The sequence below is a fragment of the Marmota flaviventris genome, chromosome 7 (assembly GCF_047511675.1).
Source record: "Marmota flaviventris isolate mMarFla1 chromosome 7, mMarFla1.hap1, whole genome shotgun sequence".
Lineage (NCBI taxonomy): Eukaryota > Metazoa > Chordata > Mammalia > Rodentia > Sciuridae > Marmota > Marmota flaviventris.
Window position 1 is genome coordinate 70,419,160 of NC_092504.1, and position 24,030 is coordinate 70,443,189.

The 24,030-nt window shown below is 38.0% G+C and overlaps 1 protein-coding gene across 3 annotated transcripts in view; it reads left to right on the top strand.

The window, feature by feature from the left end:
- Aff1 (ALF transcription elongation factor 1) overlaps positions 1-24,030 on the top strand; it is a 187,956-nt gene that overhangs the window by 127,169 nt on the left and 36,757 nt on the right. For 2 of the 3 annotated variants that reach the window (XM_027939726.2, XM_071614416.1), the window contains 4 exons: positions 6,019-6,063; positions 10,849-10,935; positions 11,972-12,008; positions 15,337-15,388. In XM_027939726.2, the coding sequence (XP_027795527.2) occupies positions 6,019-6,063; positions 10,849-10,935; positions 11,972-12,008; positions 15,337-15,388 (221 nt within the window). The remainder of the gene's footprint in view (positions 1-6,018; positions 6,064-10,848; positions 10,936-11,971; positions 12,009-15,336; positions 15,389-24,030) is intronic. The other variant, XM_071614415.1, reaches the window with a different exon arrangement.

The window sequence follows — 24,030 nt, forward strand, 5'->3', positions numbered from 1 at the left end:
GCAACTGTCCTTTGAGAAAAAGATTTTTCAAGCTAATATTTGTGTTTTTATTTATGAATAACTAATACATTTTAATGGATATGTAGTGGAAATCTTCCTCTTACTCTATTCCTCAGCCACCCTTTTTTTTCTTTCTAGAAGAAATTGATGTTATGAATTTCTTGTACATTATTCTCAATGGTATTTTATACATAATCAGAAATTCTGCATACATTGTTCTTATCTCATTGACACTTTTTCATTTATACAAATGCTGGCATATAATAACCCTTATTTGTTTTTTTTTCCTGCTTAACAATATCGGTTAGAGATTACCCCCTTAAATCAGTATGCAAAGAGCGTCTTCATTGTTTGTCATAGATGCATAGTATTTCTTTGAAAGTGGTGTGTGCCATAGTTTTTTTTAGTTACCTACAGGTAGACATTTAGATTGTTTCTAGTGTCTTATTCTTTGCAAGTTTAAGTTACGTGTTGTACTACGTATAGAAGTCAGCAGGGTAAGTCAAAGAGAATATGTAATTAGAACTTGGTAGCTACTGCCAAACTGGTGTCTTTGGAGTTTATACCACTTTGCCCTCCCACCAGTCCCAGTGTTCAAGTGCCTATTTCCCCACATCTCTCTCTCATAGATAAAGTATTATCAATCTTTTGGTTGTTTGCCAGTCTGATCTGGGAAAAAAGAGTTTCTTGGTGTAATTTAAATATTCCTGAGGTGAAGACAATGCAAAGCAATTTCCTTTTATCCCTGTTATGTTTATTTCCATTTATTCTGTTAAGATGATCATTTATAATTCAAACACCTGCAGCATCTACTAAGTTTTAAAGCCCTAAATGTTAGAAACTTATTTTTGAATTCTGAGTTCTGAGGTTGAAAACATACCAGCAAATGCTTTTTGTGGCATCTGTGAGGCAGGCAGCATGTGACTGATGAGTCAGTGAGGTCAGCCTGTCCCCTGCTGTCATGGAACTTGTAACCTAGAAGCAGCAGAGATGATACAATGACAGAATACAGCATTCTGAACATCAGAACACCTGGACAGCTGAGGGGTAAGGGAGTGTTTTCCAAAGGATAGTTTTTCACCTGCAAACTGAAGGCTCAGTGGGAGGGTTGCAGGCATTTGGGGCTAACTAAGCAGCAAATAAATAAACTGAACAGCAATGTATGAGTGACACATTTGAAGAAAAATAGGCATTTATGTTAATTTTTTAAGTTAAACTTCACATAGTGAAACTATTGAGGTTTGATTTTAAAAGCTGTGACACTGTTGAAGAATGTTTTGATGATTAATTTTGGCACTGTGTATTATTCCATAGATATAGATACTTTTGACAGTTTTTAAAGTTCCATGTTTTCACATTTGACCTTCACACCAACCCTGTGAAGTGGTTAGGTTTGGTGTTATTATCCCTTATCACAATGAGGAAATGCTCCCAAAGAGGTTGAATCTTATCCAGGATTGCAGAGTGAGTCTGCAGCAGAGCCAGATCTGGGATCTAAGCTCTTTAGGCTTCCTTCTTCTGCCTGCTGCTTGCCGTATTTCCTGGTTAGTGATAACTAAGCCTTTTTGAGAATAGTATTGTTATAAAAATGCTGCTCTGTTGAAACTTGAGAGGCTTAAAATATAATATTGCCAAGAACCTCCCTGTCTCAGTAGTAAGATGTATTTTTTCCATCCAGGTCTTTTAAGCTTATTATAAACACACTATATCATGCTTAGAAGACATTTACCAACATATTTTATTTTAGTATCAATGCATTTCCTTATGGTTTCATAGTATCATTCCAAGAGAAGCAAGAAATCAGACCCAGGCGAGCTTTCTGCGTTTTCTGGTCTGAAGCACTTGTGGGGGTAACAGGTAGTCAAATGTGAATACCAAAATGCTTCTTTGTAGGAACAGATGAAAGATGTTGCTCTTTGAAATAGGGCTTTGGTCAAGCATAGGAGGACTGGAATCACACCACCTCCTAAGAAACTGATATGTTAGTCTCCTGCACAAATGTTGAGCTTTTTGGAAAGTCAGTTTGATGGGATAAGGCTTAGCCACTTCAGAACTTTTGTGTAACCTTAGACTTGCAATTCCAATCTCCTTGTTTTAAAAACTGAGATAATATGTATCACAAAGGTTCATCTGAGAATTAAATTGAGCCTTTTACAGCATTCCTGAGACATTTTTATTTCATTCTAAAGCTTCTATAATAGGGATGTATCTTACAGTTGATGGGCACATTTAGTGTCGTAGCTCTCCTCCCTGCTAAGCTAATAATTGACTTTATAACTGGATTGAAGAATTAATTTACGTACAGAGTTTAATGCAATATGCATTCAGTAAATAACTGCTCCACGAGACCCTCAGCCACTTAATGAGCCCCTATCTCAAAATAAAAACTTTTAGGACTGGGGATGTATCTTGCTGATAAAGTACCCCAGGGTTCAATTGCCAGTATAAATGAATTAATGAATGAATATAATTTTTAAAAATTGAGAAGAATTATGGTTCCTGTGTTAAGGCCATACCCCATAGGGGAAGTGAGATCTCTGCTGGGCAGTTAGTCTCTATACAGGAAACCTGATATGTGAAGTGACCACAAACAGGCAGAGGGGAGAGCCCACCTGGCCTACATATCTCCCACCTAGATTTGAGGGTGGGAGACAGCAGTGAAATTTGTGGTCATAATAGAGTTGGTGTCTATACCATGGGGGGAGAACCAGACAGAAAGGACCTGCTAACTAGAGTTTCCTGATCCATACAGCTGTTATAGATGTTTGTTGTTGCTTTCTTTAAATAAATCATCTCTTGAATTCAGCTGTGTTGCAGAGAGACTTGGCAGGACCAATTATATTTTTTATTCTTTGGTCACAGTGTTAAAGGGAGAGCCTGGTTCTGCTTTGTAGGAGTGACAGTATTGAGATAAAGACCCTATGAGGAATGTGGATTTTAAGAATGGGATTAGCATGTCATGGTTATTCCAACAACCTCCCCTTCCCTCTTGGGACGTCCCCTTCCAGTGGCCAACTTGGAAGTACCAAGTTGTTCTTAAAAGAGACAGTTTGTTCTTATAGATCTTTCTTTGTAGTCACACTTGAAAGACCTATTCTGTAGTTTGACTGCCTCTAATTTGGATGGGGAGAAAAATGGAGATGTGAATCTCAGACACATGGAAGGTAAAATGGACTCATACTGTACAGACTTGTCTTGTAACTGCCCTCTTTTAACTACAGGCTTAAAAAGTGGCTTGATGAGCATAGAAGTATTTAAGAGTAAAGGGGTCGTAACTAACTTAATCTCAGAGAGGGCTCAGTGTATGTGGGTGTGAAGATGGGTAGAGAAAAAAATAAATGTTAATATTTGGGAATCTGGGCAAAGAGCTTGTCGAATTCCTGTTAGCATTTTAGCAGTTTTTCCTAAACAAAATTATTTCTAAGGAAAAAAGTTTAAAGTATATTATCTTGAGCACCTTTCCATAAAAGCTCATACTAAGTCTGCATAACATAATTGTTATATGCAGGCATGTATTTTAGCTGGACTCCTGTTGTTGGGCATTTGATCATTTTCAATTATTTGCATTATAGACAGGAATCCTTAGGGTTTTTTTTTTTTTTTTGGTTGTTATTGTGGTTTGTTTTTCAGTACTGCAGATTGAATTCAGGACCTCACTTTAGGCTAGGCAAGCACTCTGAGCTACAGACCTTTCAAAAATTTATTTTGACTCAGGTTTTTTCTAAGTTAATCAGGCTGGTCTTGAATGGGTTATCCTCCCATCTCCCAAATAGCTGGGATCACAGGTGTGTGCCATCACATCTGGCTGGGACTTTTTAAAAAAAAAAATTATTTTTTTTTCTGATTTGTTATATATGACAATGGAATATACTATAATTCATATTACATATATAGAGCATAATTCTTTATATCTCTGCTTGTATACAAAGTATATTCACACCATTTGTGTCTTCATACATGTAGTTTGGATAATGATGTCCATCACATTCTACCATCATTTCTAACCCCATGCCCCCTCCCATTCCCTCCCACCCCTTTACCCTATCTAGAGTTCGTCTATTCCTCTGGCTGGGACTTTTTAAAATATGATACTGCCTTATGTGGCTGAAATAGAACTCTTGCTCCACTTTGAAACACCTCTACTCCCATAATGGGACTCCTAGGAAAATTCATAGTAATTTAACCAACTAACTTGAACCCAAGACCTTATTTAGAATTTTTAATGAGTTAATGGAGGCTCTTTATGAGTATCTGTATAAGGTCAATGTTGCTTATCTGTAGATAAGCTCTAGGAAAATTTCCTCAGTCCTGATTCCTCCTATGGAATAAGTGTTTTTTGTTTTTTTTTTTTTTTTTAAGAGAGAGAGAGAGAGAATTTTAATATTTTTTTTTTTAGTTTTTGGCAGACACAACATCTTTGTTTGTATGTGGTTCTGAGGATCGAACCCCGGGCCGCACGCATGCCAGGCGAGCGCGCTACCGCTTGAGCCACATCCCCAGCCCAAGAATAAGTGTTTTTTAAAGTGTATCTTTGGTGATATGAAGTCTTGGTTAAAAGTTGAGTTATTAGGAAGATCAGATAAAAAGTTCTTTCATTGTCTTGAAGGTATAGCTTTCTCATTCATTCTATTGGAAACAGTGGATAAATTTTTATCTTATTTTTGCCTCTATTCAGTATACTCATTATTTTCATTGATTGCACATATTATAATTGGATTACCATTTTCATTCCAGTGATAGGTAGAATGAGGGGACTCTTTGTCCAGAGTTAATGTAATCATATACTCTGTCAAGTTATCTCAATACGTATTTGTTTTTTTTTTTTCTAATAATACATTAAAACCACAGTATATTGTGTTTTACCCTTGGATGAAAACAGCACTCATTTCTCTACCTTTGCTAAAACAGAGCAGTAATGTTGGGTCCAGTTGTTAGATATCTTTTAATGGTTCTGAAAACCAAAAAGCAGATCTAGTTGTTCATATGCAGAATGTCTGAGTGGGTGCAGGTTTTAGGAATACCCTCAATTCTTTTTGTTATACCCCCAAACTTCGTAGCCCTACCTCAACAATAACAGAGTATGAAAATTTGAATAAAGCTATTTCCAGGAAACTTAAATGTTTAAAACACACACCTAAGCAAATCAAATTGCAGTTGAATTTGACATGTCCATTAAATTTCGACTTCAGGACAGTGTGAATGTTGCTTTTTGTATTGTCTTTTCCTCTCCCTATACATACATTTACTTGCTGGGAAATTTTTGTATGCACACGTGTGTGTGTGTGTGTGTGTGTGTGTATAAGGTGATAATGTTGACTAGGGTGAGAGACATTTTTAACTTTAAAATAAATTTTGGTAGGTTAGGATATTAAAAAAACAATACTAATAAAGAGTTGTTATTTTATTTTATTTTAATTTTTTGGGTGCTGTGTGTTGCACCCAGGGCTGTTTTACCCCTGAACCACATCTCAGTCCTAAAAGTTCTTATTTTGCGATAGGGTCTCATTAAGTTGCTGAGGCTGGCCTCAAAGTTGCAGTCCTTTTACCTCAGCCTCCTGGGTTGCTGCGATTACAGGTGTGTACCACTGTGCGTGGCAATAAAGGGGTATTCTCAATTGAACTACTAAGGAGTTCAGATGATTGCCATTTTTGTATTCATTTAACTTGAGCTGGAGTTACCTGTTTTAATCATTTTGTCTCCATTTCTGCTGTATGTGTTATACATCTAAAGGTACTTAGGTACTATTTCTTTAATACACAATTTTTCCATTGATTAACTTTTGACTTGAGGGAAAGTTGTCTGCCAAGGTTTCTGCTCACTGTTTCCTTGTGCATTTCCCTAAGATCAAGCTAGATGAATCTCTTTGGTCTTATTCATCCAGAATGCAAAGTTCCTAGTGAAATGTGGACCTGGAGGTGAGCTAGCCTTTGAGCGCTGCTGTGGACATCAGTGTCAATCATTATCATCACTCCTAGATGTTGTTTGTTTACTCATCTTTTCCTTCTTTTCACTTTTAGCAGACGTACTCCAATGAAGTCCATTGTGTTGAAGAAATTCTAAAGGTGAGCTGATTTTTGTCATTTGAAGAGACATATAAGCAAGCAAACATGTATTGCTTTAATGGACAGCTACCATTTCCAACCCTCTTTTAACAGGTTTTTCCCATTTATGCCTCCAACAGCCAAATAAACCAGAAGAGTAAGAAAGGGAGACTTAGGAATTCTCTAACAGATTTTATTAATTAAAATGACGTTTACAAACTGCAGGGTATTGGGGCCAGAGTTTTATGGTAGTGTTCACATTTTTCTGGTTATCCATGAAGATCAGGTCATAGAGAGGAAACCCCTGGGTTGATGTCACCTGGGAGGCAGCAGGGATCAAACAGTGTGGAATCTGTATATCTTGGGGTCTAGTGACACCTGGTATGTCTGGCCTTTTTTGTTGGTGGTGGTGCTAGGGATGGAACCCCAGGGCCTTGTACATGCAAGGCAAGCACGCTACCAACTGAGTTATATCCCCAGCCCCTCTCCTGCCTTTTTTTGAATGAGTCATTGAAATTTTAAAGGCCCTCCACTCCCCAAAACAAACAAAAAAAGGGGAAATAAACAAACATCTTTAGTTTTACCTTAGAGGTTTTTTAATTTTAATTTTTTTGCTCATTTATTGAGACTGTTCCAAACATTTGTGCTGCTTCTACAAATGAGTCTTTGAATAAATTATCCACTTGTTCAGGTTTCCTTGTACAAGCATGACAAATTCTTTCTAGAATTCAACTCTAGGAAAAAAAAATATCCTTCTTGAACTGACATGCTTTCTTTTTATCTGAGAAGAGCTACATAAACTATCATGTTTCGTATTTTGACTTTAATTTCTAGAAAATCTAGAGATGAATTTTAGCACTCAAATATAGTTAAATTGTAGTAACAGTTTTGTGTATATATTTTATGGTTTCTAAGTATCAGTAAAAATGACATAAAAATTCTTTATCATTTATTATAAAGTTTCTAATTTTTTTTCAAATTAGAAGACAGATATGACATATTTGCCTATTTTAATCTCTAATATTCATTGTCCCCTCAATATAAATCTATCCAATCTCTTTAATTTTTCATTTTAAAGTTATTAATTGATGGTGATGACTGCAGCCAGCAAATAAACATATTGATTATTAGTTACTTTGTCACCCGTGAAATAGATCATTGGAAAACACTTCTTTCGCTTTTGTTTTACAATCTTTTGTCCCTTCTTATATAGTTAGTTTTTTACCTCTTAAGTAATCCACTTTGAGCTGCTAAGGATTAGAAAATTTTGACAATCAACACGTAAGATTATTAAGCAAATTACCTTTGATCAGGTTTTTGTATCATCTATTCCCTCCCCTTTTTCTGAAATTCTTTCCTATAGTGAGTCATAAAAAGAATAAATGACTGAAGTATAAAAAGCAGCTGCAACTATACAGGTTTATCATCTGCATATTTAAATGTTTCCGTGCTTCTTTTAGATTTTGATGTTTCTTTAATGGGAGACAGATCACATCCTTTCTTTAGGAACTATAGCATTAGACAAGTATTTTTAATTTAATAAACCCATCTACTCTCCCTCCCCTTTTATCCAACATCACTTTAATGAGTTCTTGCCTAGCTGGAAGCACTTGAGAGTAAGTGGTTTATTCAAGTGAAGGTATGTGTGTTCATTTGGAAATTGTAAGTGGAGAAAGCAAATAACATGATGCCAGGTCTGAGAAGGTATGGACCAAAATTTTCACAGGGGAGGCTGTGAGTTTGTTCCCCCCTCCTATGTCTGCGACCTCATTGAAGTCCTACATCTAGCTGGGTTTTAGTTTCCTCATGGTACAATGAAGACTCATGACTAGCAGATGATTTCTAGGATCCACACCAGCTCTCTCTGATGCAGAACAGACATTATGCCCTGCCTCAAGCTTCCTATTCTTATCTTGTACCAGCAATTTATTAAGATTGTCAGGAATCCAATCGCAGATCTTTCTGATGGGTGCTAGAGGCAGCAAATACTTCGTTAACAGCAAAGATCAAGCACAGAAGATGTTGTTTGGTTCTCTGAGGGCAACATTTAGAGTGGAAGTATTCTAATGAAGGGGAAGTGGCCTGTCACTTCTACAAGTTGATAGGGTAGGCAGATAGCAGACAGACTGCTAGTAACCAGGAGATGGTCCGTGTGCTATGGCCAGAAAGGACAGCGTGCCCTCAGCAGGTATATGGAAAATGCTGTTGCTTTCTACTTAGAGTAGTTTGGTCTCCACATCTGCTCAACATGCCAGTGAGGCTGGCATAATGCATGGTAGCATTATTATTTATCATTCATTCAACAACTATCTGTGAAACCTCCAGATACTCTTGTAGGCACTGGGATGCCACAGTGAAGCAAATGGAGTCCTTGATCTCCTGGAGGCATGGTGAGAAAGGAAAACATACAATACAGTGATGGGGCTGTGAGAGATATGAGAGGCCAACAAACAGTGGCCTTGAGGGGGAGGGGAAGCCTTGGGATGGGAGAAGTTGGTGTATGAGAGGAACAACTAGAATGAGACAGTGTGAGAGTAAATAGCAAGGAGAAGAGATGCAGCTTTGAGCCTTGAAGGTGCCTCCTGCCTTGGCTCAGTCTTTGTGATAAGTTGTTACTAAGTAGGGAACAAAGTCTCAGTCTCATGGTTCTTTCTGGACAGCTTCCTCTCCCTAGTAATGGCCCCAATTCTCCTCATGCCTAAGTCCCTTTGGCAAGTTAGGCATTTAGGGAAGTATATAAATTCTTTCAGACTACCAGGGAACCACTTAGGGTCTGAAAGAATTTATGTACTTTCCAACTGCCTCATTTAATAGCTGGGACAGCCTTAGGCATTGAGAGCAACAATGGATATTGTTGGGGAATAATTGGTGACTAAAAGTCATAGATAACATCAGGATTCTTAAGAAACTCTTATAAAACATGAGGGTGATGCTTTCAGATGTCTCCTCAACTAATCATTACATGGTTTTGTATTATAGCATTATAGTGATTCCATGCCCTAAACTATTGCCAAACGAATAAAACAGTAGGTATCTCTCCTTGGTGCAATATTGAAATTCTTTTAAAACTGGACTTTTAATTAAAGTTGTAATGCTTTCCATTGATTAACTGCCTTCTGTATGTCATGTATCCAAGCACTGTAGTTAAACTGTCCTTATTATACTTTAAAAAATAAGTAGTTCTAGTCCACCCTTTACTGGGAACTGGAGCCCAGAATTCAGGCAACTTTGCCAGGCTGACACGGCAGATTTGGGTTAGAGTTACAATTCCATTTGAGGTCCCTGGCTGCAGAGCTGTTACTCTTTCCAGTATGTTTTAGTACAGAACGCCTGTTGTGTACTGAACAAAGCAGATGGCCAGTCAGCAGATAAGAGCATGATTTCACTTTCCACAAAAATTATTCAGAGCCAGCATGAGTTATGCTGCTCATCACTGCACAAGGTCTCTCTAGTCTGTCCTGGGGCTATCAGCAACCCAGAGTGGTGGTGGGGAAAGGCAGGGAAAGAAGTGCAGAAGGTGAAAGTACTTTCTAAAACTCCACCTCCCATTGTGGCAAAGATCAGATGGCATATCAGTGCAAATAGAGAAGGTAGCTAGCATTTGAAAAGAATGGAGTGTTATGATGCATAATTAGATACCACAGCTCCCCTGGCTCACCAGCTTGCTGGTGGAGAGTTGCCTGTTGATTGTTAAGCTAGTTTGTCCAGCAATTGCAACATATGTGGTAAGAGAGAGAGGCCTACAAACTGTGCTCTGCAGCCTTCAGCTTTCCTGTGAGGTTTTGGCCCAATCATTTTGGACCTCAGTTTTCTCATCTGTAGAATGCTGGAGTTTGAATTAATCATCTCCAATGCCATTTTAGCCCTTTCAAAAAGTGTGTGTGTGCACATGCTCACACATGTATGTTTGTGATTAGACATGCCCTTTATCTGACATAACTGTTTTCCACCAGTTTGTTAGCAAAGCAAAATCAAGTTCACAAACATGCCTAGGAAAATTTATGTCAATATAAATATATTGGTTTGTAAGCTTTAGAAATCTTGCCTTCATCCAAGAAATTCAAGAAAAAAAAAATTACACTTTTCTTAATGGAAAATGAAGGGTCAAATCCACTAAAACTCTAAGTGGATCAAGTGGCCTGAATTACTTGTTTGCTTAAGTCAAACAGGAAAGTTCTTCCTTTGAACTTCAGTAATTCCAGGAAATGCAGTAAAGAAGTTGAGGGAGAAAGAAAGCAGAGTGGAGATGTTTGCCCAGCACAGTCTGCTGTTAACATCCTCACTGTTACATAAACTCTGCCAGCACCTGTTACAGTTTGTGTGCATTACAATATTCAAAGGATTGATTCCATTCATCTACATACTTGTTTTTCAAAGTTGATTTTTTTCAGTTTTATAAGTTGGAGTTCTTCAGCTTTCCACATAACCAGTTCAAATGGTTTTCAAAAAAGTAAATGACTTTTTCAAGATTGTACTTTTCAGCAGGGTGTGGTGGTACACATTTTGCAATATCAGCAACTCAAGAGGCTGAGGCAGGAAGATCGCAAGTTCGAGGCCAGTCTCAGCACGGTAGTGAGGCCCTAAGCAACTTAGTGAGACTCTGTTTCAAAATTAAAAAAGTCTGGGGATGTAGCTCAGTGGTAAAACACCTCTGGGTTCCATCCCCAGTACCCGCTCCCCTCTCCCCTCTCCAAATGTACTTTTCACTTACCATAAATCCACTGTGTATTAAGTTAAAATTTAACTTATGTAGAAATGAATGTTCTATTTGTAACTTGCCGTTTCTTCCCTTTCCAAACTTTCCAGGAAATGACCCATTCATGGCCTCCTCCTTTGACAGCAATACATACGCCTAGTACAGCTGAGCCATCCAAGTTTCCTTTCCCTACAAAGGTAATTCCTTAAAGTACACAGGCATGGTGTCCACACCAGTGAAAAGTGCGAGGTATTGCTGCAAGGCATGTCTCTGAAGTATTATTTGTTGAAGTCTTTAGAGATTAGGTTAAAAATCACAGTGTATCTGGCCCTGCAGTGCTTCCTTATGCTCTCAAACACTTTATCCTCCAACTTATGTTAGGAGGAACATCTTATATTTGCATAGGGCTTTATGGCTTATGTATACAGCTTATCTAGCACTTTGGACTTTTCAATACATTCTCTTCCTATGGAGATGGGAAATTGAGTAGACAATCTGATTCCTAGTTCAGACTTAGAGATATAAATACGTGAACACATCTTACATGTCTCATACTTCCTAAATTTTCTTAAATGTTTAATATGATCAGCTACACTCATGCCGGCTCACATTTTTCCATTATAGTATTTGAACAGTGTATTATACACAGCCATCTTTCCTGATTTGGGCTTCTACATGTGAATGACCTTCCGGCTGTAGCTGTAGCACCTTCAGAACTGTGTTCTTCCCAGCCTACTATGCATGTATTTACAGCTGTTCCTTCCTATGGTACTTTTTTCAAAAGAATTTATTATGTACACAAACCCAAATTTACCACAAGTTAGATATTACCTATTTATGATGATTCTTTATAAAAAAGATGATTCATTATTACTGCTTTTAAAATAAAGCTCTAAGCTCTGTAAAAATATCTTTGCTCAATGTCAAAAGAAAAATGAACTCTAGGAAAGAAAAGCATTAGGAGCTATTTTATATAAAACAGATTAATCAGTGTTTGCAACCTATGCATAAAAAATAAGATTGATTAAGGAGAGGGATGGATAGCTGTAGGGGTTATAGTGAAATATTAATTATATGTGGTGGGTAGTATGGGTATCCTCTGCACTATTATTTGCATTTTTCCAAATATTTGAAAGTTGACTATCTTTTCAGTTTTGAAATCTGTATGGTTTTATTCTTAGATTTATAAGCAACCTTAATATTTTAATAAGTAGTGTTTTGTTTTGTTTTTAGGATTCTCAGCATATCAGTTCTGCAACCCAAAACCAAAGTAAGTAAATGTGTGAAATTGTTTACTGTGTTGGAGAACAGGACATAATTTTGTTCATTTAATATAAAACCATTAGTAACATATACCCCAGCAGAAATAAGGCCTTCCTATATGGAAAGAATATGAAAGGAGAGCAAACATTAAGCTGGGCTTTAGGTGGAATTTTAGATTGTTGCAAAGAGTTAACGAAGATGTTATAGTAAAATACTAAACGAATATAATTTGGTATTATAGGACACATGATAATTGTCTTGAACATGATGCTCAAAGTATTGTAACTCAGGAATTGTATTCAAGAATAGGCTAGGATATTTTGTCTGATTCTTGTTTTTAACATAAGAGATTTTTGTAAGAGTTAGTAGCATATAACTAACTTTTCTATCCCTTGTGTGTCTTTTGGTCATGAAATTTTTTTCTTGGTCTTTTTTTATGGATTGTAAATACTTGATAACTCAGTAGGAAAAAGAAGGAAGCTAACTAGTCCAGGTTTTTTTGTCAACAGTAACCCCTCAGATCAAATTCTTGGTGTCCTGAGCATACACAAGGCATGTCTAGCCTTACAAAGATGACTAGGATATTTGCAGTCCTTTAGTTCATCAGAATATTGTAAAGGTAGTAAGACACTTGCACAGGTGAAGACAGCGGGCTGCAGGATGTGGTTGTTGCTAACGGGGTGGGGTGCTGGTCTTCAGAGGACCAAGGGGCCACATGTGGGGTATAGGAGACGGGTGTGCCTGTTTGAAGGAAGGGAACTCATGGATGTCTACAGTGGCGATTCTTTCTTCACGTCTCCTTGTATCTTTCTTTTCTGGCACTTATATCTTTTTCCTTGATGATTTTATTGTTTGAGTTGCAAGGATATGAGGAGGGGGAAAAAAAAGATTAGAAAAGCAAGAAACAGAATAACCTTCCTCTGAACAAGAATGAACAAACTAAGCTTGTGAGTCAGATCTGCCCTGTAGTTATTTTTTGTAAACAAAGTTTTATTGGGCCATATCCCTTCCCACTTAATTATTCTACAAGGCATAGCACCTAAAATACTATATTTATTATCTGACTTTCATATGAAAGGATTGTTGTTCTCTGCTCTAGAGATATGGAATAAGATCTCACAAAAGAACTTATAAAATTTCCCCCAAATGTGAGGAAATAAAGTTGACTCTTACCTCAGTATTATTGTATAAGTAGCAAGGTAAAATTAGCTAAACTTTATGGCTGCTTGGGAAAATTGGGAAGTCTTTTTTTCTCAGCATTTTGGCAGCCACTCTCAGGATAGATGCCCAGTGCAATGGCATAGGTCTGAAGGTGGAATGCCAACCCAACTGTGCATAGGGTTGCTATGTGCCTCTTTACCTCTTGCTTCCCCTCCATCTGCTAGGACTGCTCAGGCACATTATATGCCCCCTACTGGGTTGGTTGCTCATGGCCTGTGTGCTTGCTGAGTCTTGCTTTAGAAAGAACCTTAAATCCATTGAGTTGTTTGAAGATACTTGTAAGCACTTTCTTGATCAGGGATGAATCACCTTTTCAGTCAGTGCAGTGGTATGGGCTGATCCCTTGTAATTCTGATGAGAGGTTGGCAGGCACTGAAGGGTCTCCTCTAGGTATTGACTCACCAGCTGCTTGTGCCAGATCTTTCATGGGGTTTCCCACTTTGCCTCTTGGTATTCTGGGGGTTTGTTTATCTTTTTGAGAATGTGGCCTCTGTGGTCTGGAAAAATGGTATCTTATTTATTGGATGAAGAGGGGATGAGGTGTGTATTAAAATGAAGAGTAGAATATACATATTATATTTCTTAAAGGAAGCCTAGACTGAATCCAGGTTTCTTCAACAATGATCTTATGGTATTGGTACATGGTAAGGAGGAACAATATAGGAAGTTTATGTTTGTCCCACTGTTTATAACTGTGTTTGCAAACATGGCTGCTTAAGGCTGCCTAGAACCTGTGATGCATGGATTCCAATCAGGGTGACTATGTGGGAGTCCAGGTGAATGGCCTGAAGAGTGATTTTCATCACTCTGATTTGTATTCCTGATCCAAGCTGTCTAGTCAGAAGGGAAGACAATTTGAAAATACCACATAAGAGCTGCTGCCACCCGGAGGATGAAGTGATTAAGTGCAAATATAGAAGGGTCTCTCTAAGGCATCCTTGGGAAGAATCACTCACCCCTGACTAAAAGGAACCCATTTTTCTTTTCCACTTCAGTTCTGTTTCTGCTTCCTGTTACCTCATGTCTAGACAAATAACGGCTACCTTCCAACTGGTTTGTTCCTCCACACTGGACACTTCCTTCTCCCTTCTAGCTTTACCAGGTAGTGCTACAGGATTACTCATTCTGAGGCACAGCTGTGTCATATCCCTGTTTAGATCATTGATGGCATCTTGTTGCCCAAGTAATAAAGCTACAACTCCCCATCCTGGCATGCAGAGCGCTCTGAAATCTGACTCTTGCCTGTCTTCTAGTGCTGTCCACCACAGATTCTATACTCAGTCTTACCATTTGCAAATCTGGATCGTTTTAACTCCTCCCACTTCTTTACATATGTTCACCCCTTCTGCCTGAAGGCCTCCTGTGGTCATTCTGTGAGCATCCCACCTGACCTTAGTACACAATCCATTTTATTCTTTCTTTTAATTTTTCTTGGGTGGTTAATATCAATAGAGTGACTATTGACAGTAAAATTATGCAACTGTTTAGTGTACTTAACTCAGACTGCCTAAGAGTGTGGGTATTTGTGCATCTTTTCATGTCCTGAAGTCAACTGTAAGCTCACTGAGGACTGGACCAGATACCTCAGACCTATTGCTGTCTAGTGGGCAGTCTATAAATAGAGGGTGAGTGAATGAGTTGGGGCATAGGAGCGAATAATGGAGGGACAGGTGGAATGGGAGCACCTTAATCAGGCAAGGAAGGAGGCTCTAAAAGGAAAGCTATCCAATCCCTGATAGATTTGCGAATCAAGCCACATGGGGGTGGAGAGCAGCCCCACTGTCATAGGCTTCAATCAGCTGTCATCAGGAGCAGAAAAGTCTCCCACACTGAGGACAGTTCCTGGCAACATGGGAAGACATGCATACACTGCTTTCCAGAGTGTTTTTCTTCTATTAAGTTGTTTTTCTTCCCCCCATCCTACTCTCTGCACAAGCCTTCTCTCTAAAAGCAACATAAATGTTATAATGGTGAAATTATACTAAGTGCCATGGATAGTACTCTGGTGGACGGAATTTATAGGTGAAAGGGAGGAAGGGGCAAAAAGGGAATTTACAACTAATCTCATAACTGTGTGTCACTGTGCTGCTCTGATGATGTCTCCCTCTCCACAGAACAATATGATGCACCTTCAAAAACTCACCCTAATTCTCAGCAAGGAACATCGTAAGTAAAATACTTTCATTTATTAGAAGTTTTTAATATAACATTGTGCTTTCTCATGTCAATTGCTTTGATTCTGCCCCCACCCCCCGCCCCACTTTCAAGTAATGACATTCATAAAATACCGATGCCTTGTAAAGGGAGGAAATGACCCACCTTTATATTTGTATTAAGATCTCCTACTGCAGGTTTATGTACCATATGAAAGTATGCTAAGAGTATTTTTAAGAATGGTTTTTGAGCTGTTATGTATATAATAACTGGGGCAGAAAGAAAGCCTTTGACTTTTAAAATTTTAGTCTTAAATAGCTTTAGCTTTTAGTAATAAATTTTGGGGGATGTGCACAATTTGAGATTTTCTGCCACCTTTCTGGCCTACTTTTACTAATGAGGAGCTAGCCTTGTTGCCCAGCTGTTCTTTATTAAGGACAAGCAAATACATATATAATTTGGGATTTGAAATATTTAGATTTCATATTATAGATTTTTAATTCTGCATTTTAGCCTAATTTATTTCTTGAAGGTATTAAACTATACTTCTTGCTTTCTTACTACTAGCAGTAATTAGTGACTAAATGAAGTGGCCTCTGTCTCCTTCAGAATCTTCTGTTACTAACAGGCTTAGTTGCTAGACCCAGAGGACTGCAAGTATCCCAGGGCTTCAGGCTCCAGCTTTCTTCTATTTTTAGGCACAGTATTTGTTCCATGCATTTTGGAAAGTGGGGATTGCTGTGGATGAGTTTAGAACTGTATAGTTGAGCTGCAGATGTTATTATATCTTCTGGCCATGACTGAAAGTGGGGCTAGGTTAAGTTATTATTCCCCAGTGCCACCTCCTTAATGTAACTTATTTTAATTTCACTATAGCAAAATGAGTATGAAAGAATAGTGAGATTTTTAATACAGATAAATTTATTTTTTAAAATATTTATTTTTTAGTTATAGATGGACACAATATCTTTGATTTTTTATTTTATGTGGTGCTGAGGGTGGAGCCCAGTGCCTCACACATGCTAGGCAAGTGCTCTACCTCTGAGCCACAACCCAAGCCCTATAAATTTATTATAGTTTGAAGGATGGATTTTTAAAAATATAAATGCAAAGGTTTTATTTGTTTTTAATATCCTTTACTAAGCTAAAAACAAAAACAAACTTATCTGGAGTCATTTATCCCCTCCCTTTTACTGGCTCCTAAGTTCTGAGAGTCTAGAATCACTGCTTTAGATTACATTTATTTAAGGAAGGGAAAGGCTTGTTAAGCCAAGCCTGATAGGTGGTAGGGCACAGAAGCTACCAATCCAAAGACCACAGCTGTGAGAATTCTAAGTGCCCCAAGCTTTCACACCTAGTGCTTCCTTGTAGAGGTTGGTAGTCAAGCCTGCAAACCACAAAAGGCCCTGGCCATTATCAGAAGTAGGTGTTGAAACCTGGGCATCCCACTTGGCTGTCAGAGGGGGAGCAGAGTGGGCAGAGCAGCTGCCAAGGGAAGAAAGTGGCTGTGTCCCTGGGTGTGGGTGCAAGAGAAATGGCTGCTGGTTCTAAGCAGCCCAGACTGAGCAGGCAGCCCCCCTGCCATTGCCATCATTGCAGGTTTGTTAGGGACCATTCCTGGACAAGGTGTGACTTTACTACTATATGAAATGGGTAGTTCTAGAAACAGTGCAGTTAAACCTCTGAAGTGTATAAAATTATCTAGGTAAGAATATGTGATGATTCTAATAGGTGTAGAGAGGGAGTGAAAGTAGGACCTGGTGGAGGTGAGGAGGAGAGGAAGAAGTTATATAGTAAATTATTACTGAAGCTGGGCAGATAACAAGGGTTAATGATGAGGGACTTGGTGATTATGTGGGGGATGGCGTTTGTGACATTGATGAGTGCCCAAGTGAAATATACGTTGGGTGTAAAGGAATTACTTTTTTATAAACTAACTTTTAATGGAGAGTGGATGAAAGTGGTGTCCCAGTTAATTTGTAAAGTGCAGTCATTGTTTCAGATGTACTGTAGCAAATCTCTTCGTGCTTGTAGATTAATTTGATCTAGTGTCAGCATTCAAGTTCTTTGGCATGCAGTTAAACTATTTGAGTGGCAGATGGAGTGCCAAGGAGATAGTCTAACGCACTCTGAATGTCAGAAAACATTGTTAATTACAGGGTCATTTATACTTTGGTATAAAACAATTAATCTAGGTCTTAATGTTTTTTCTTTCAGAGTTACTAATACTTAGGGATCCTTAGGAAAGTCACCTTAATGTATACTAAAGGAATAAAGGGACCCATCAGCAGAGAATAAGCTGTGAACAGTCAGTATTAACTATTACATCTATCTAGACTGTGGTAGGGATAGTGAACTGGTGGAAGGACGTAGGTGTGAAAGAAATGTATGCTGTGTCCATTGCTTTTAATCTCTGCATTAGTTATTTCTCAAATAAGGAATTCCTTCTATGAAGCTCTACAGGTAACATTAACTAGAATATCAGTGCTGATTTCTCCCAAGTGTAGGAGAAGGGTATATTTGTTTAAGGGCCCTTGGCTTTGGAATCCTTTTCCTTTCCAAGGTATAGCTCTGTGAAGTTCTTAGGACAAAGGAGAAAAGTGTTTCCTTTTTCTGTAGTTATTGTGTCCTTTATATAATTGTGGGCAGTTCCTTTCTGTCCACCCAGCTCCACTGCTCAGTTGTCAGTGGACCGGTGAGCTACTCAGAAGAGATAATGTGGTAGTATTTGATAAACCATAAAGTACTTTATATGTATTATTGTAACCAATGTTCTTCGGTCTCCTCATTCCTTACCCTTAAATTGCTAAATCCTTAGTAACAGATGCCCTCCTTTATTTATTTGTTTTTGCCTCTGAAATTAACATCTACAAAGAATAAAAGACAATTAGTTATTTGAGCAATTTAAATTGTACTTATGTGGAAAGTTGTTTTGAAATTAGGGAAATATTTGGATGTGGAGGCTGGGATTATGATTGTCCCAGGAGTTGAGTGAGAAGGAATAGTTGGTGTTTAATAAAGACCATGGTGAGTCAGAAATGTTTTAAAAATGAACCTGAGTTTTTATCTTTTCTCAAAACATTATTGGTTTTTAAATATCTAGGTAAAGAACTAAGGCAGGCCCATTCTGTCAGCTTACTGGTTTATGAAATCATCTCCTCAGGACGTAAGTGTCAGCTGAAATACACTAAGTGTCCTTCAGAATTAAGTTTGAAGATGTGGTTTACTTGTGCCAGTTAATTTAAATCATATTTAGCCTAAGGAAATTAATTGTTTTCTCTGTTTTTTAAAAGGTTTGTTTATATTATTTAAAGGAGTTCTACCTATATCCTTTATTTCATTGCTTACTCTATGAAAGTGCTCTTTTCTGATAAATAGTATCAAAAGGAAATGCTAGAAACTGCTTCATGGGAGAAGCTTATAAATGTTCTGTCATTGAGATATAGCCCCATTCCTTATTCATAGTTCCTCAGCTCTCTGAAGACGAACATATGTGCTGGTCATTTATACATTTGTGGAACTACATTAATCCTTAATAATTCTCAGTACTCCATAATGACATTGATAAAAAGATAGACTTTACTTTTAAGGGATTGAGAAACCAGGTGTGTGGGTGTATACATGATTTATTTTTATTTTTATTTTAGTTGTAGATGGACACAACACATTTTTTGATTGATTGATTGTGTGGTGCTGAGGATTGAACCCAGTGCCTCACACATGGGAGCCAAGCAATCAACCAATGAGCCACAACCCCAGCCCTATTTGTAATTATTTTAGCAAACTTTTTATAGAAGGAGGTTTTTCATTTATTTTCAAGAGGAAAAGTAGAGATGTAAAATTAAGGAAAATAAGAATTATAGTATATATTCATGTATATATTTATGTATGTATGTTAGCCAGGATAAGAAGAAACGTGAATTTAAAAAATTTGGCATTGAAGAATTTCCATTCTTAAGCACAAGCAAATGAATAGAACCATTCTGTGCAATGTTCAGTAACCTGCTTGATTCAGAATTACATTCACTAGGATATATTAAAGTAATATTTAGGAAACACTGGAATGTAGAATCACCTCATTTCATCATATGCATTGACAAAATAACCATGACTTCAGGTCATAGTAGAATTATAGTGTCTTGGAATAGTCAGTTTAACTCTTGGATTAGCATTATTCTAGTAAACAATATTTTGAGATCTCTTGCAGGACAATATTTCACTTAACATTGTAGATTACATACAGATTTATGCTGGAATGAAGTGATATTCTGATGAGACTATGAAACGAGGCAGATTTTTAAAAAAGTTTGTTGTTGTTTTTTTGTACTGGAAATTGAACCTAAGGGTGCTTAACCACTGAGCCACATCCCCAACCACTTTTTATTTTCTAGGTTGAGACAGGGTCTTGCTAGGTTGCTTAGGACCTCACCAAGTTCCTGAGGCTGGCTTTGAACTTGTGATCTTCCTGCCTCAGCCTCCCGAGTCACTGGGATTATAGGTGTGCACCATCATGCCCAACTAAAATAATTTTTTAAAAGGCAGGTAAAATGCTTTTCTTCAGAGTATTTATGATGGAACTGTACTTCCTGGAATTATGCAGCCACTGCTTGAAATACTTTTGAACCTCCAATATTATGTGCTACTGTTTTTTGATCTTATACCAAAATGTCAAATAAAATGGAGAAGAATAAATTTATCAATTGCTTCTTATAAATAGGTAAATGTTAAGTAGATGAATTTTAGTTCTAAAAAGAAAATTTATTCTTGTCATTCTTTAATATACTTTTTACCCAAGTTGTATTAATTAACATTATTCTGTGGTCTTATCTCCCAGTGACTCAGAGATATTTCCAATATCTTCCATTCAGCTGTAAGTGTCTTGATCTCAGGTTGTGCATTTGGTTCTTCTTTAGGGACTTAGGAAAGTAGTGGGGAATAAGACAAAGTCCTTGTCTTCCATATTTTTTAGCTGAATGGAGGTCCCTACAATAGGGAACAAGATGATAATGGTAGAGAGGTAGAAAGGGTGTTTTGGGTGGGGTAATGCTTCAGGGAGTGGGGTCAGGAGAGGTCTGTCAAGAGGAGGTGACATGTGATCTGAAGCCTTAATGATGAGAGGAAGGCAGAGACTAATTATGCAGAGGTGACTGCTTGTCACCTCTGGATAGGTTATGCTGCGATTCTAAGGGCATTTGAAAAACCTCAGGGAATAATTCTTTTGGCAGCAACTTCTTTGAAGGAATTCATTTGCATATGCAAATCTAATTTCTGGGGACTTCTTTTTGTAAATTAAAAATTTGTTCTAATTGGTTATACATGACAGTAGAATGCATTTTGACACATTATACACAAATGGAGCACAACTTCTCATTCCTCTGGATATACATGGTGCAGTCCTTCCCATCCCCACAGCTCTACCTACCCCTCCCCTCATTCCCCTCTGCACAATCCAAAGTTCCTTCATTCCTCCCTACCCCATCCCCCATTATGGTCAGCATCTACTTATCAGAGAAAGCATTCGGCTTTTGTTTTGAGGGGATTGGCTTATTTTACTTAGCATGAGATTCTTTAGTTCCATCCATTTACCTGCAAATTATATAATTTCATTCTTTTTTAAGGCTAATGTTCCATTGTGTATACATACAACATTTTCTTGTGTATATGTACCACATTTTCTTTATCCATTCATCTGTTGAAGGCCACCTAGGTTGGTTCCATAGTTTAGGTATTGTGAATTGAGCTGCTGTCAATATTGATGTGGCTGTGTCAGTGAGTATGCTGATTTTAAGTTCTTTGGGTATAAACCAAGGAGTGGGATAACTGGGGTCAAATGGTGGTTCCATTCCAAGTTTTCTGAGGAATCTACATATCACTTTCCATAGTGGTTGCACCAATTTGCAGTCCCACCAGCAACATACGATTGTACCTTTTCCCCACATCTTTGCCAATGCTTATTGTTACTTGTATTCTTGATAGCTACCATTCTGATTAGAGTAAGATGAAATCTCAGAGTCATTTTGATTGGTGTTTCTCTAATTGCCAGAGATGATGAACATTTTTTCATGTTTGTTGATTCCTTATATTTCTTCTTCTGTCCAGTTCCTTAGCTCACTTATTGATTGGATTATTTGTGGGGGTTTTTTGGTGTTAAGTCTTTTGTTTTTTGAGGTTTTTTTTTTTTTAAAAATACATATATCTTGGAGATAAATGCTCTGAGATGCATGTGGTAAAGATTTTCTCCCATTCTGTGGACTCTCCCTGTTATTGGTTGTTTCCTTTGCTGAGAAGAAGCTCTTTAGTTTGAATCCATTCCATTTATTGATTCTTAGTTTTACTTCCTGTGCTTTAAGGAGTCTTATTAAGGAAGTCAGGTCCTAAGCCAACATGACAAAGATCTAGGCCTACTTTTTCTTCTATTAGGAGCAGGGTCTCTCTGTTCTAGTGCCTAAATCTTTGATATACTTTGAGTTGATTTTTGTGCAGGGTGAGATATAGAGGTTTAATTTCATCTTGCTACATATGGATTTTTCAGTTTTCCCAGAACCATTTGTTGAACAGGCCATCTTTTCTCCAATGTATGTTTTTGGCATCTTTGTCTAGTATGAGATAACCATTTTCATGTGGGTTTGTCTCTGTCTTCTATTTTGTACCAGCGATCTACGTATCTGTTTTGGAGCCAATACCATGCTGTTTTTGTTACTATTGCAGTGGATTCCTATTGCTGTAAATGACGTACTAAGTCATTTCTTCTCTGTCCTGTTTTCTGATAATCTCCCCTGGACAGTCTCTTCAGGAATGTGAGTTCTGCCTTCTGTCGGCTGTTCCCATGGTTGGAGTCCTGTTACGTGTCGTCATAACTGCCCGGGAGCTGCTTTTTCCCTTTTTCACTTATTTTATGTGGAAATGCCTTCATAATTTGTAACTTCCCATCGTTTCTTGCAAGGCATTTGGGGTCCTTATGTTTGCTATACCTCCAAAAGCCTGATTTAATTTAAAATTTGGGGAATTAGATATGCTGTTGATTCCCTACCTTCTTATACTCTGTTCCATCACCCGTCTCTCCCCAGGTCAATTTCAAGTTTAGGATATGGTGTGAGTTTATACATTCTCACATGCTCATCACTGGTTTCTGAAAAGCATTACTTTTTGTACCATTTTAAACACACTGAATACCATGGTTATGACTTATTAGTTACAAGTAACTACCGTGAGCTTGCCTTCACTTGCCGTTTCTCAGTACGATCATAAGAAATGTTAAGCTGAGAAACAAGTTTACTTAAGTAGTTTTGGGTTCTGAATTGAGATGTTACAGAATATTGGCAGTGAAAGCTCTGGGCAAGCCCAGTACTGAGAAGTGGAAAAGAAAGGCGGGCTTGCCTCCGTGCCTTCGCAGTAAAGATTGGGCTGACTCACAGAAGCATGCCTGCCAGAACCTGTACGTGGCTCCTTGGGTTTTGCTGGAGTAGCTGCCTGGAGAATGCATTTATACAAAGGGTTTGGAGGATTGTGTGCAACCTTTAAGAGAAAACTGGTAATGTAAAATGTGGTTAAACCTACGTGATAGTTCAAAGAGTTACTTTACCTGAGCAATTTGGTTTCTTTTGAACATTGCCAAAGTAAGCTGTATCATGCCATATGCTTTGAAATAACTGCTTTGCCTTGGAATTTGGAAATGAAATTAGTCATTTGACCAGTGAAAACACATAAGGTTTAATTTATTTTCATAAGGAAAAAAATAGCATATTCATTTTAGTCCCAACAGATTTTTTTAATCAATAAAATAAAACAATATTGGGTTCTGAAACTTGGATTTAACTCCATCCATCAGGTTTCCCAACCTTTGTGTCATGTGTTGGCCAGAGCAAGGGGAATCTCGTGTCAGATGGAGAGGACTCTGTGTCCCAGCTCCAGCATCTGCCAACTTCATGATCTTGGGCAGGTTAAGTGACCACTTTCCTTATCTTTAGTCTGTGAAGGGATGGTCACAGCACCACGGAGTTGCATGTGGAGGCTGTGCCTGTGAAGGTCCCTTGTTGTGGCTACATGGCACTGTTAATGACCCACCAGAGGGGCTGCTGCTCACTCAGCCAGCTCTTGAGGGCACCTGCAAAGTTCCAGACATAGAGAATGTGAAGGTAAAAGTGAGTTGATCTTGCCCCAGAAAAATTTATGGAGAAGGAGGAGGCAGGACCCTTGGGCCTTCTTTCTCGTGACCTGGATTTTATTGGCATGAGGGGACCAGAGCCAAGAGATTTCAATTCTTACTAACTGGGTGCAAAGGTGCTTGCCTAGGAGTGCTGTAATTCTCTCCTCACCGTCAGGTTCAAGGACTAATCTTCATGGATAGGACATGCTTAGCCTCAAATATAATTGCTTGTGGGACAAGCAGGGTACTTTGGTACTCATTCCTTTAAAGTTGTTCTTTGTCTCTAAAAATCCTTCACAATCATTTTTGTCTATTAGCAAGACTTAATTATGAGTTGGTTGTGATTTTTAAGAATTTTTTTTAATTTAGATATGACACATGTCTCTTATCAAAAACTTTGAAAAATACCTTTTCTCACTCCTGTCCTACCCACCAACAGCATGTTACTTTATGTTGAGTTACCTGTCTTTGGTGATGTCTTCAACTTTGGTATCCAGAAGATTTTAGG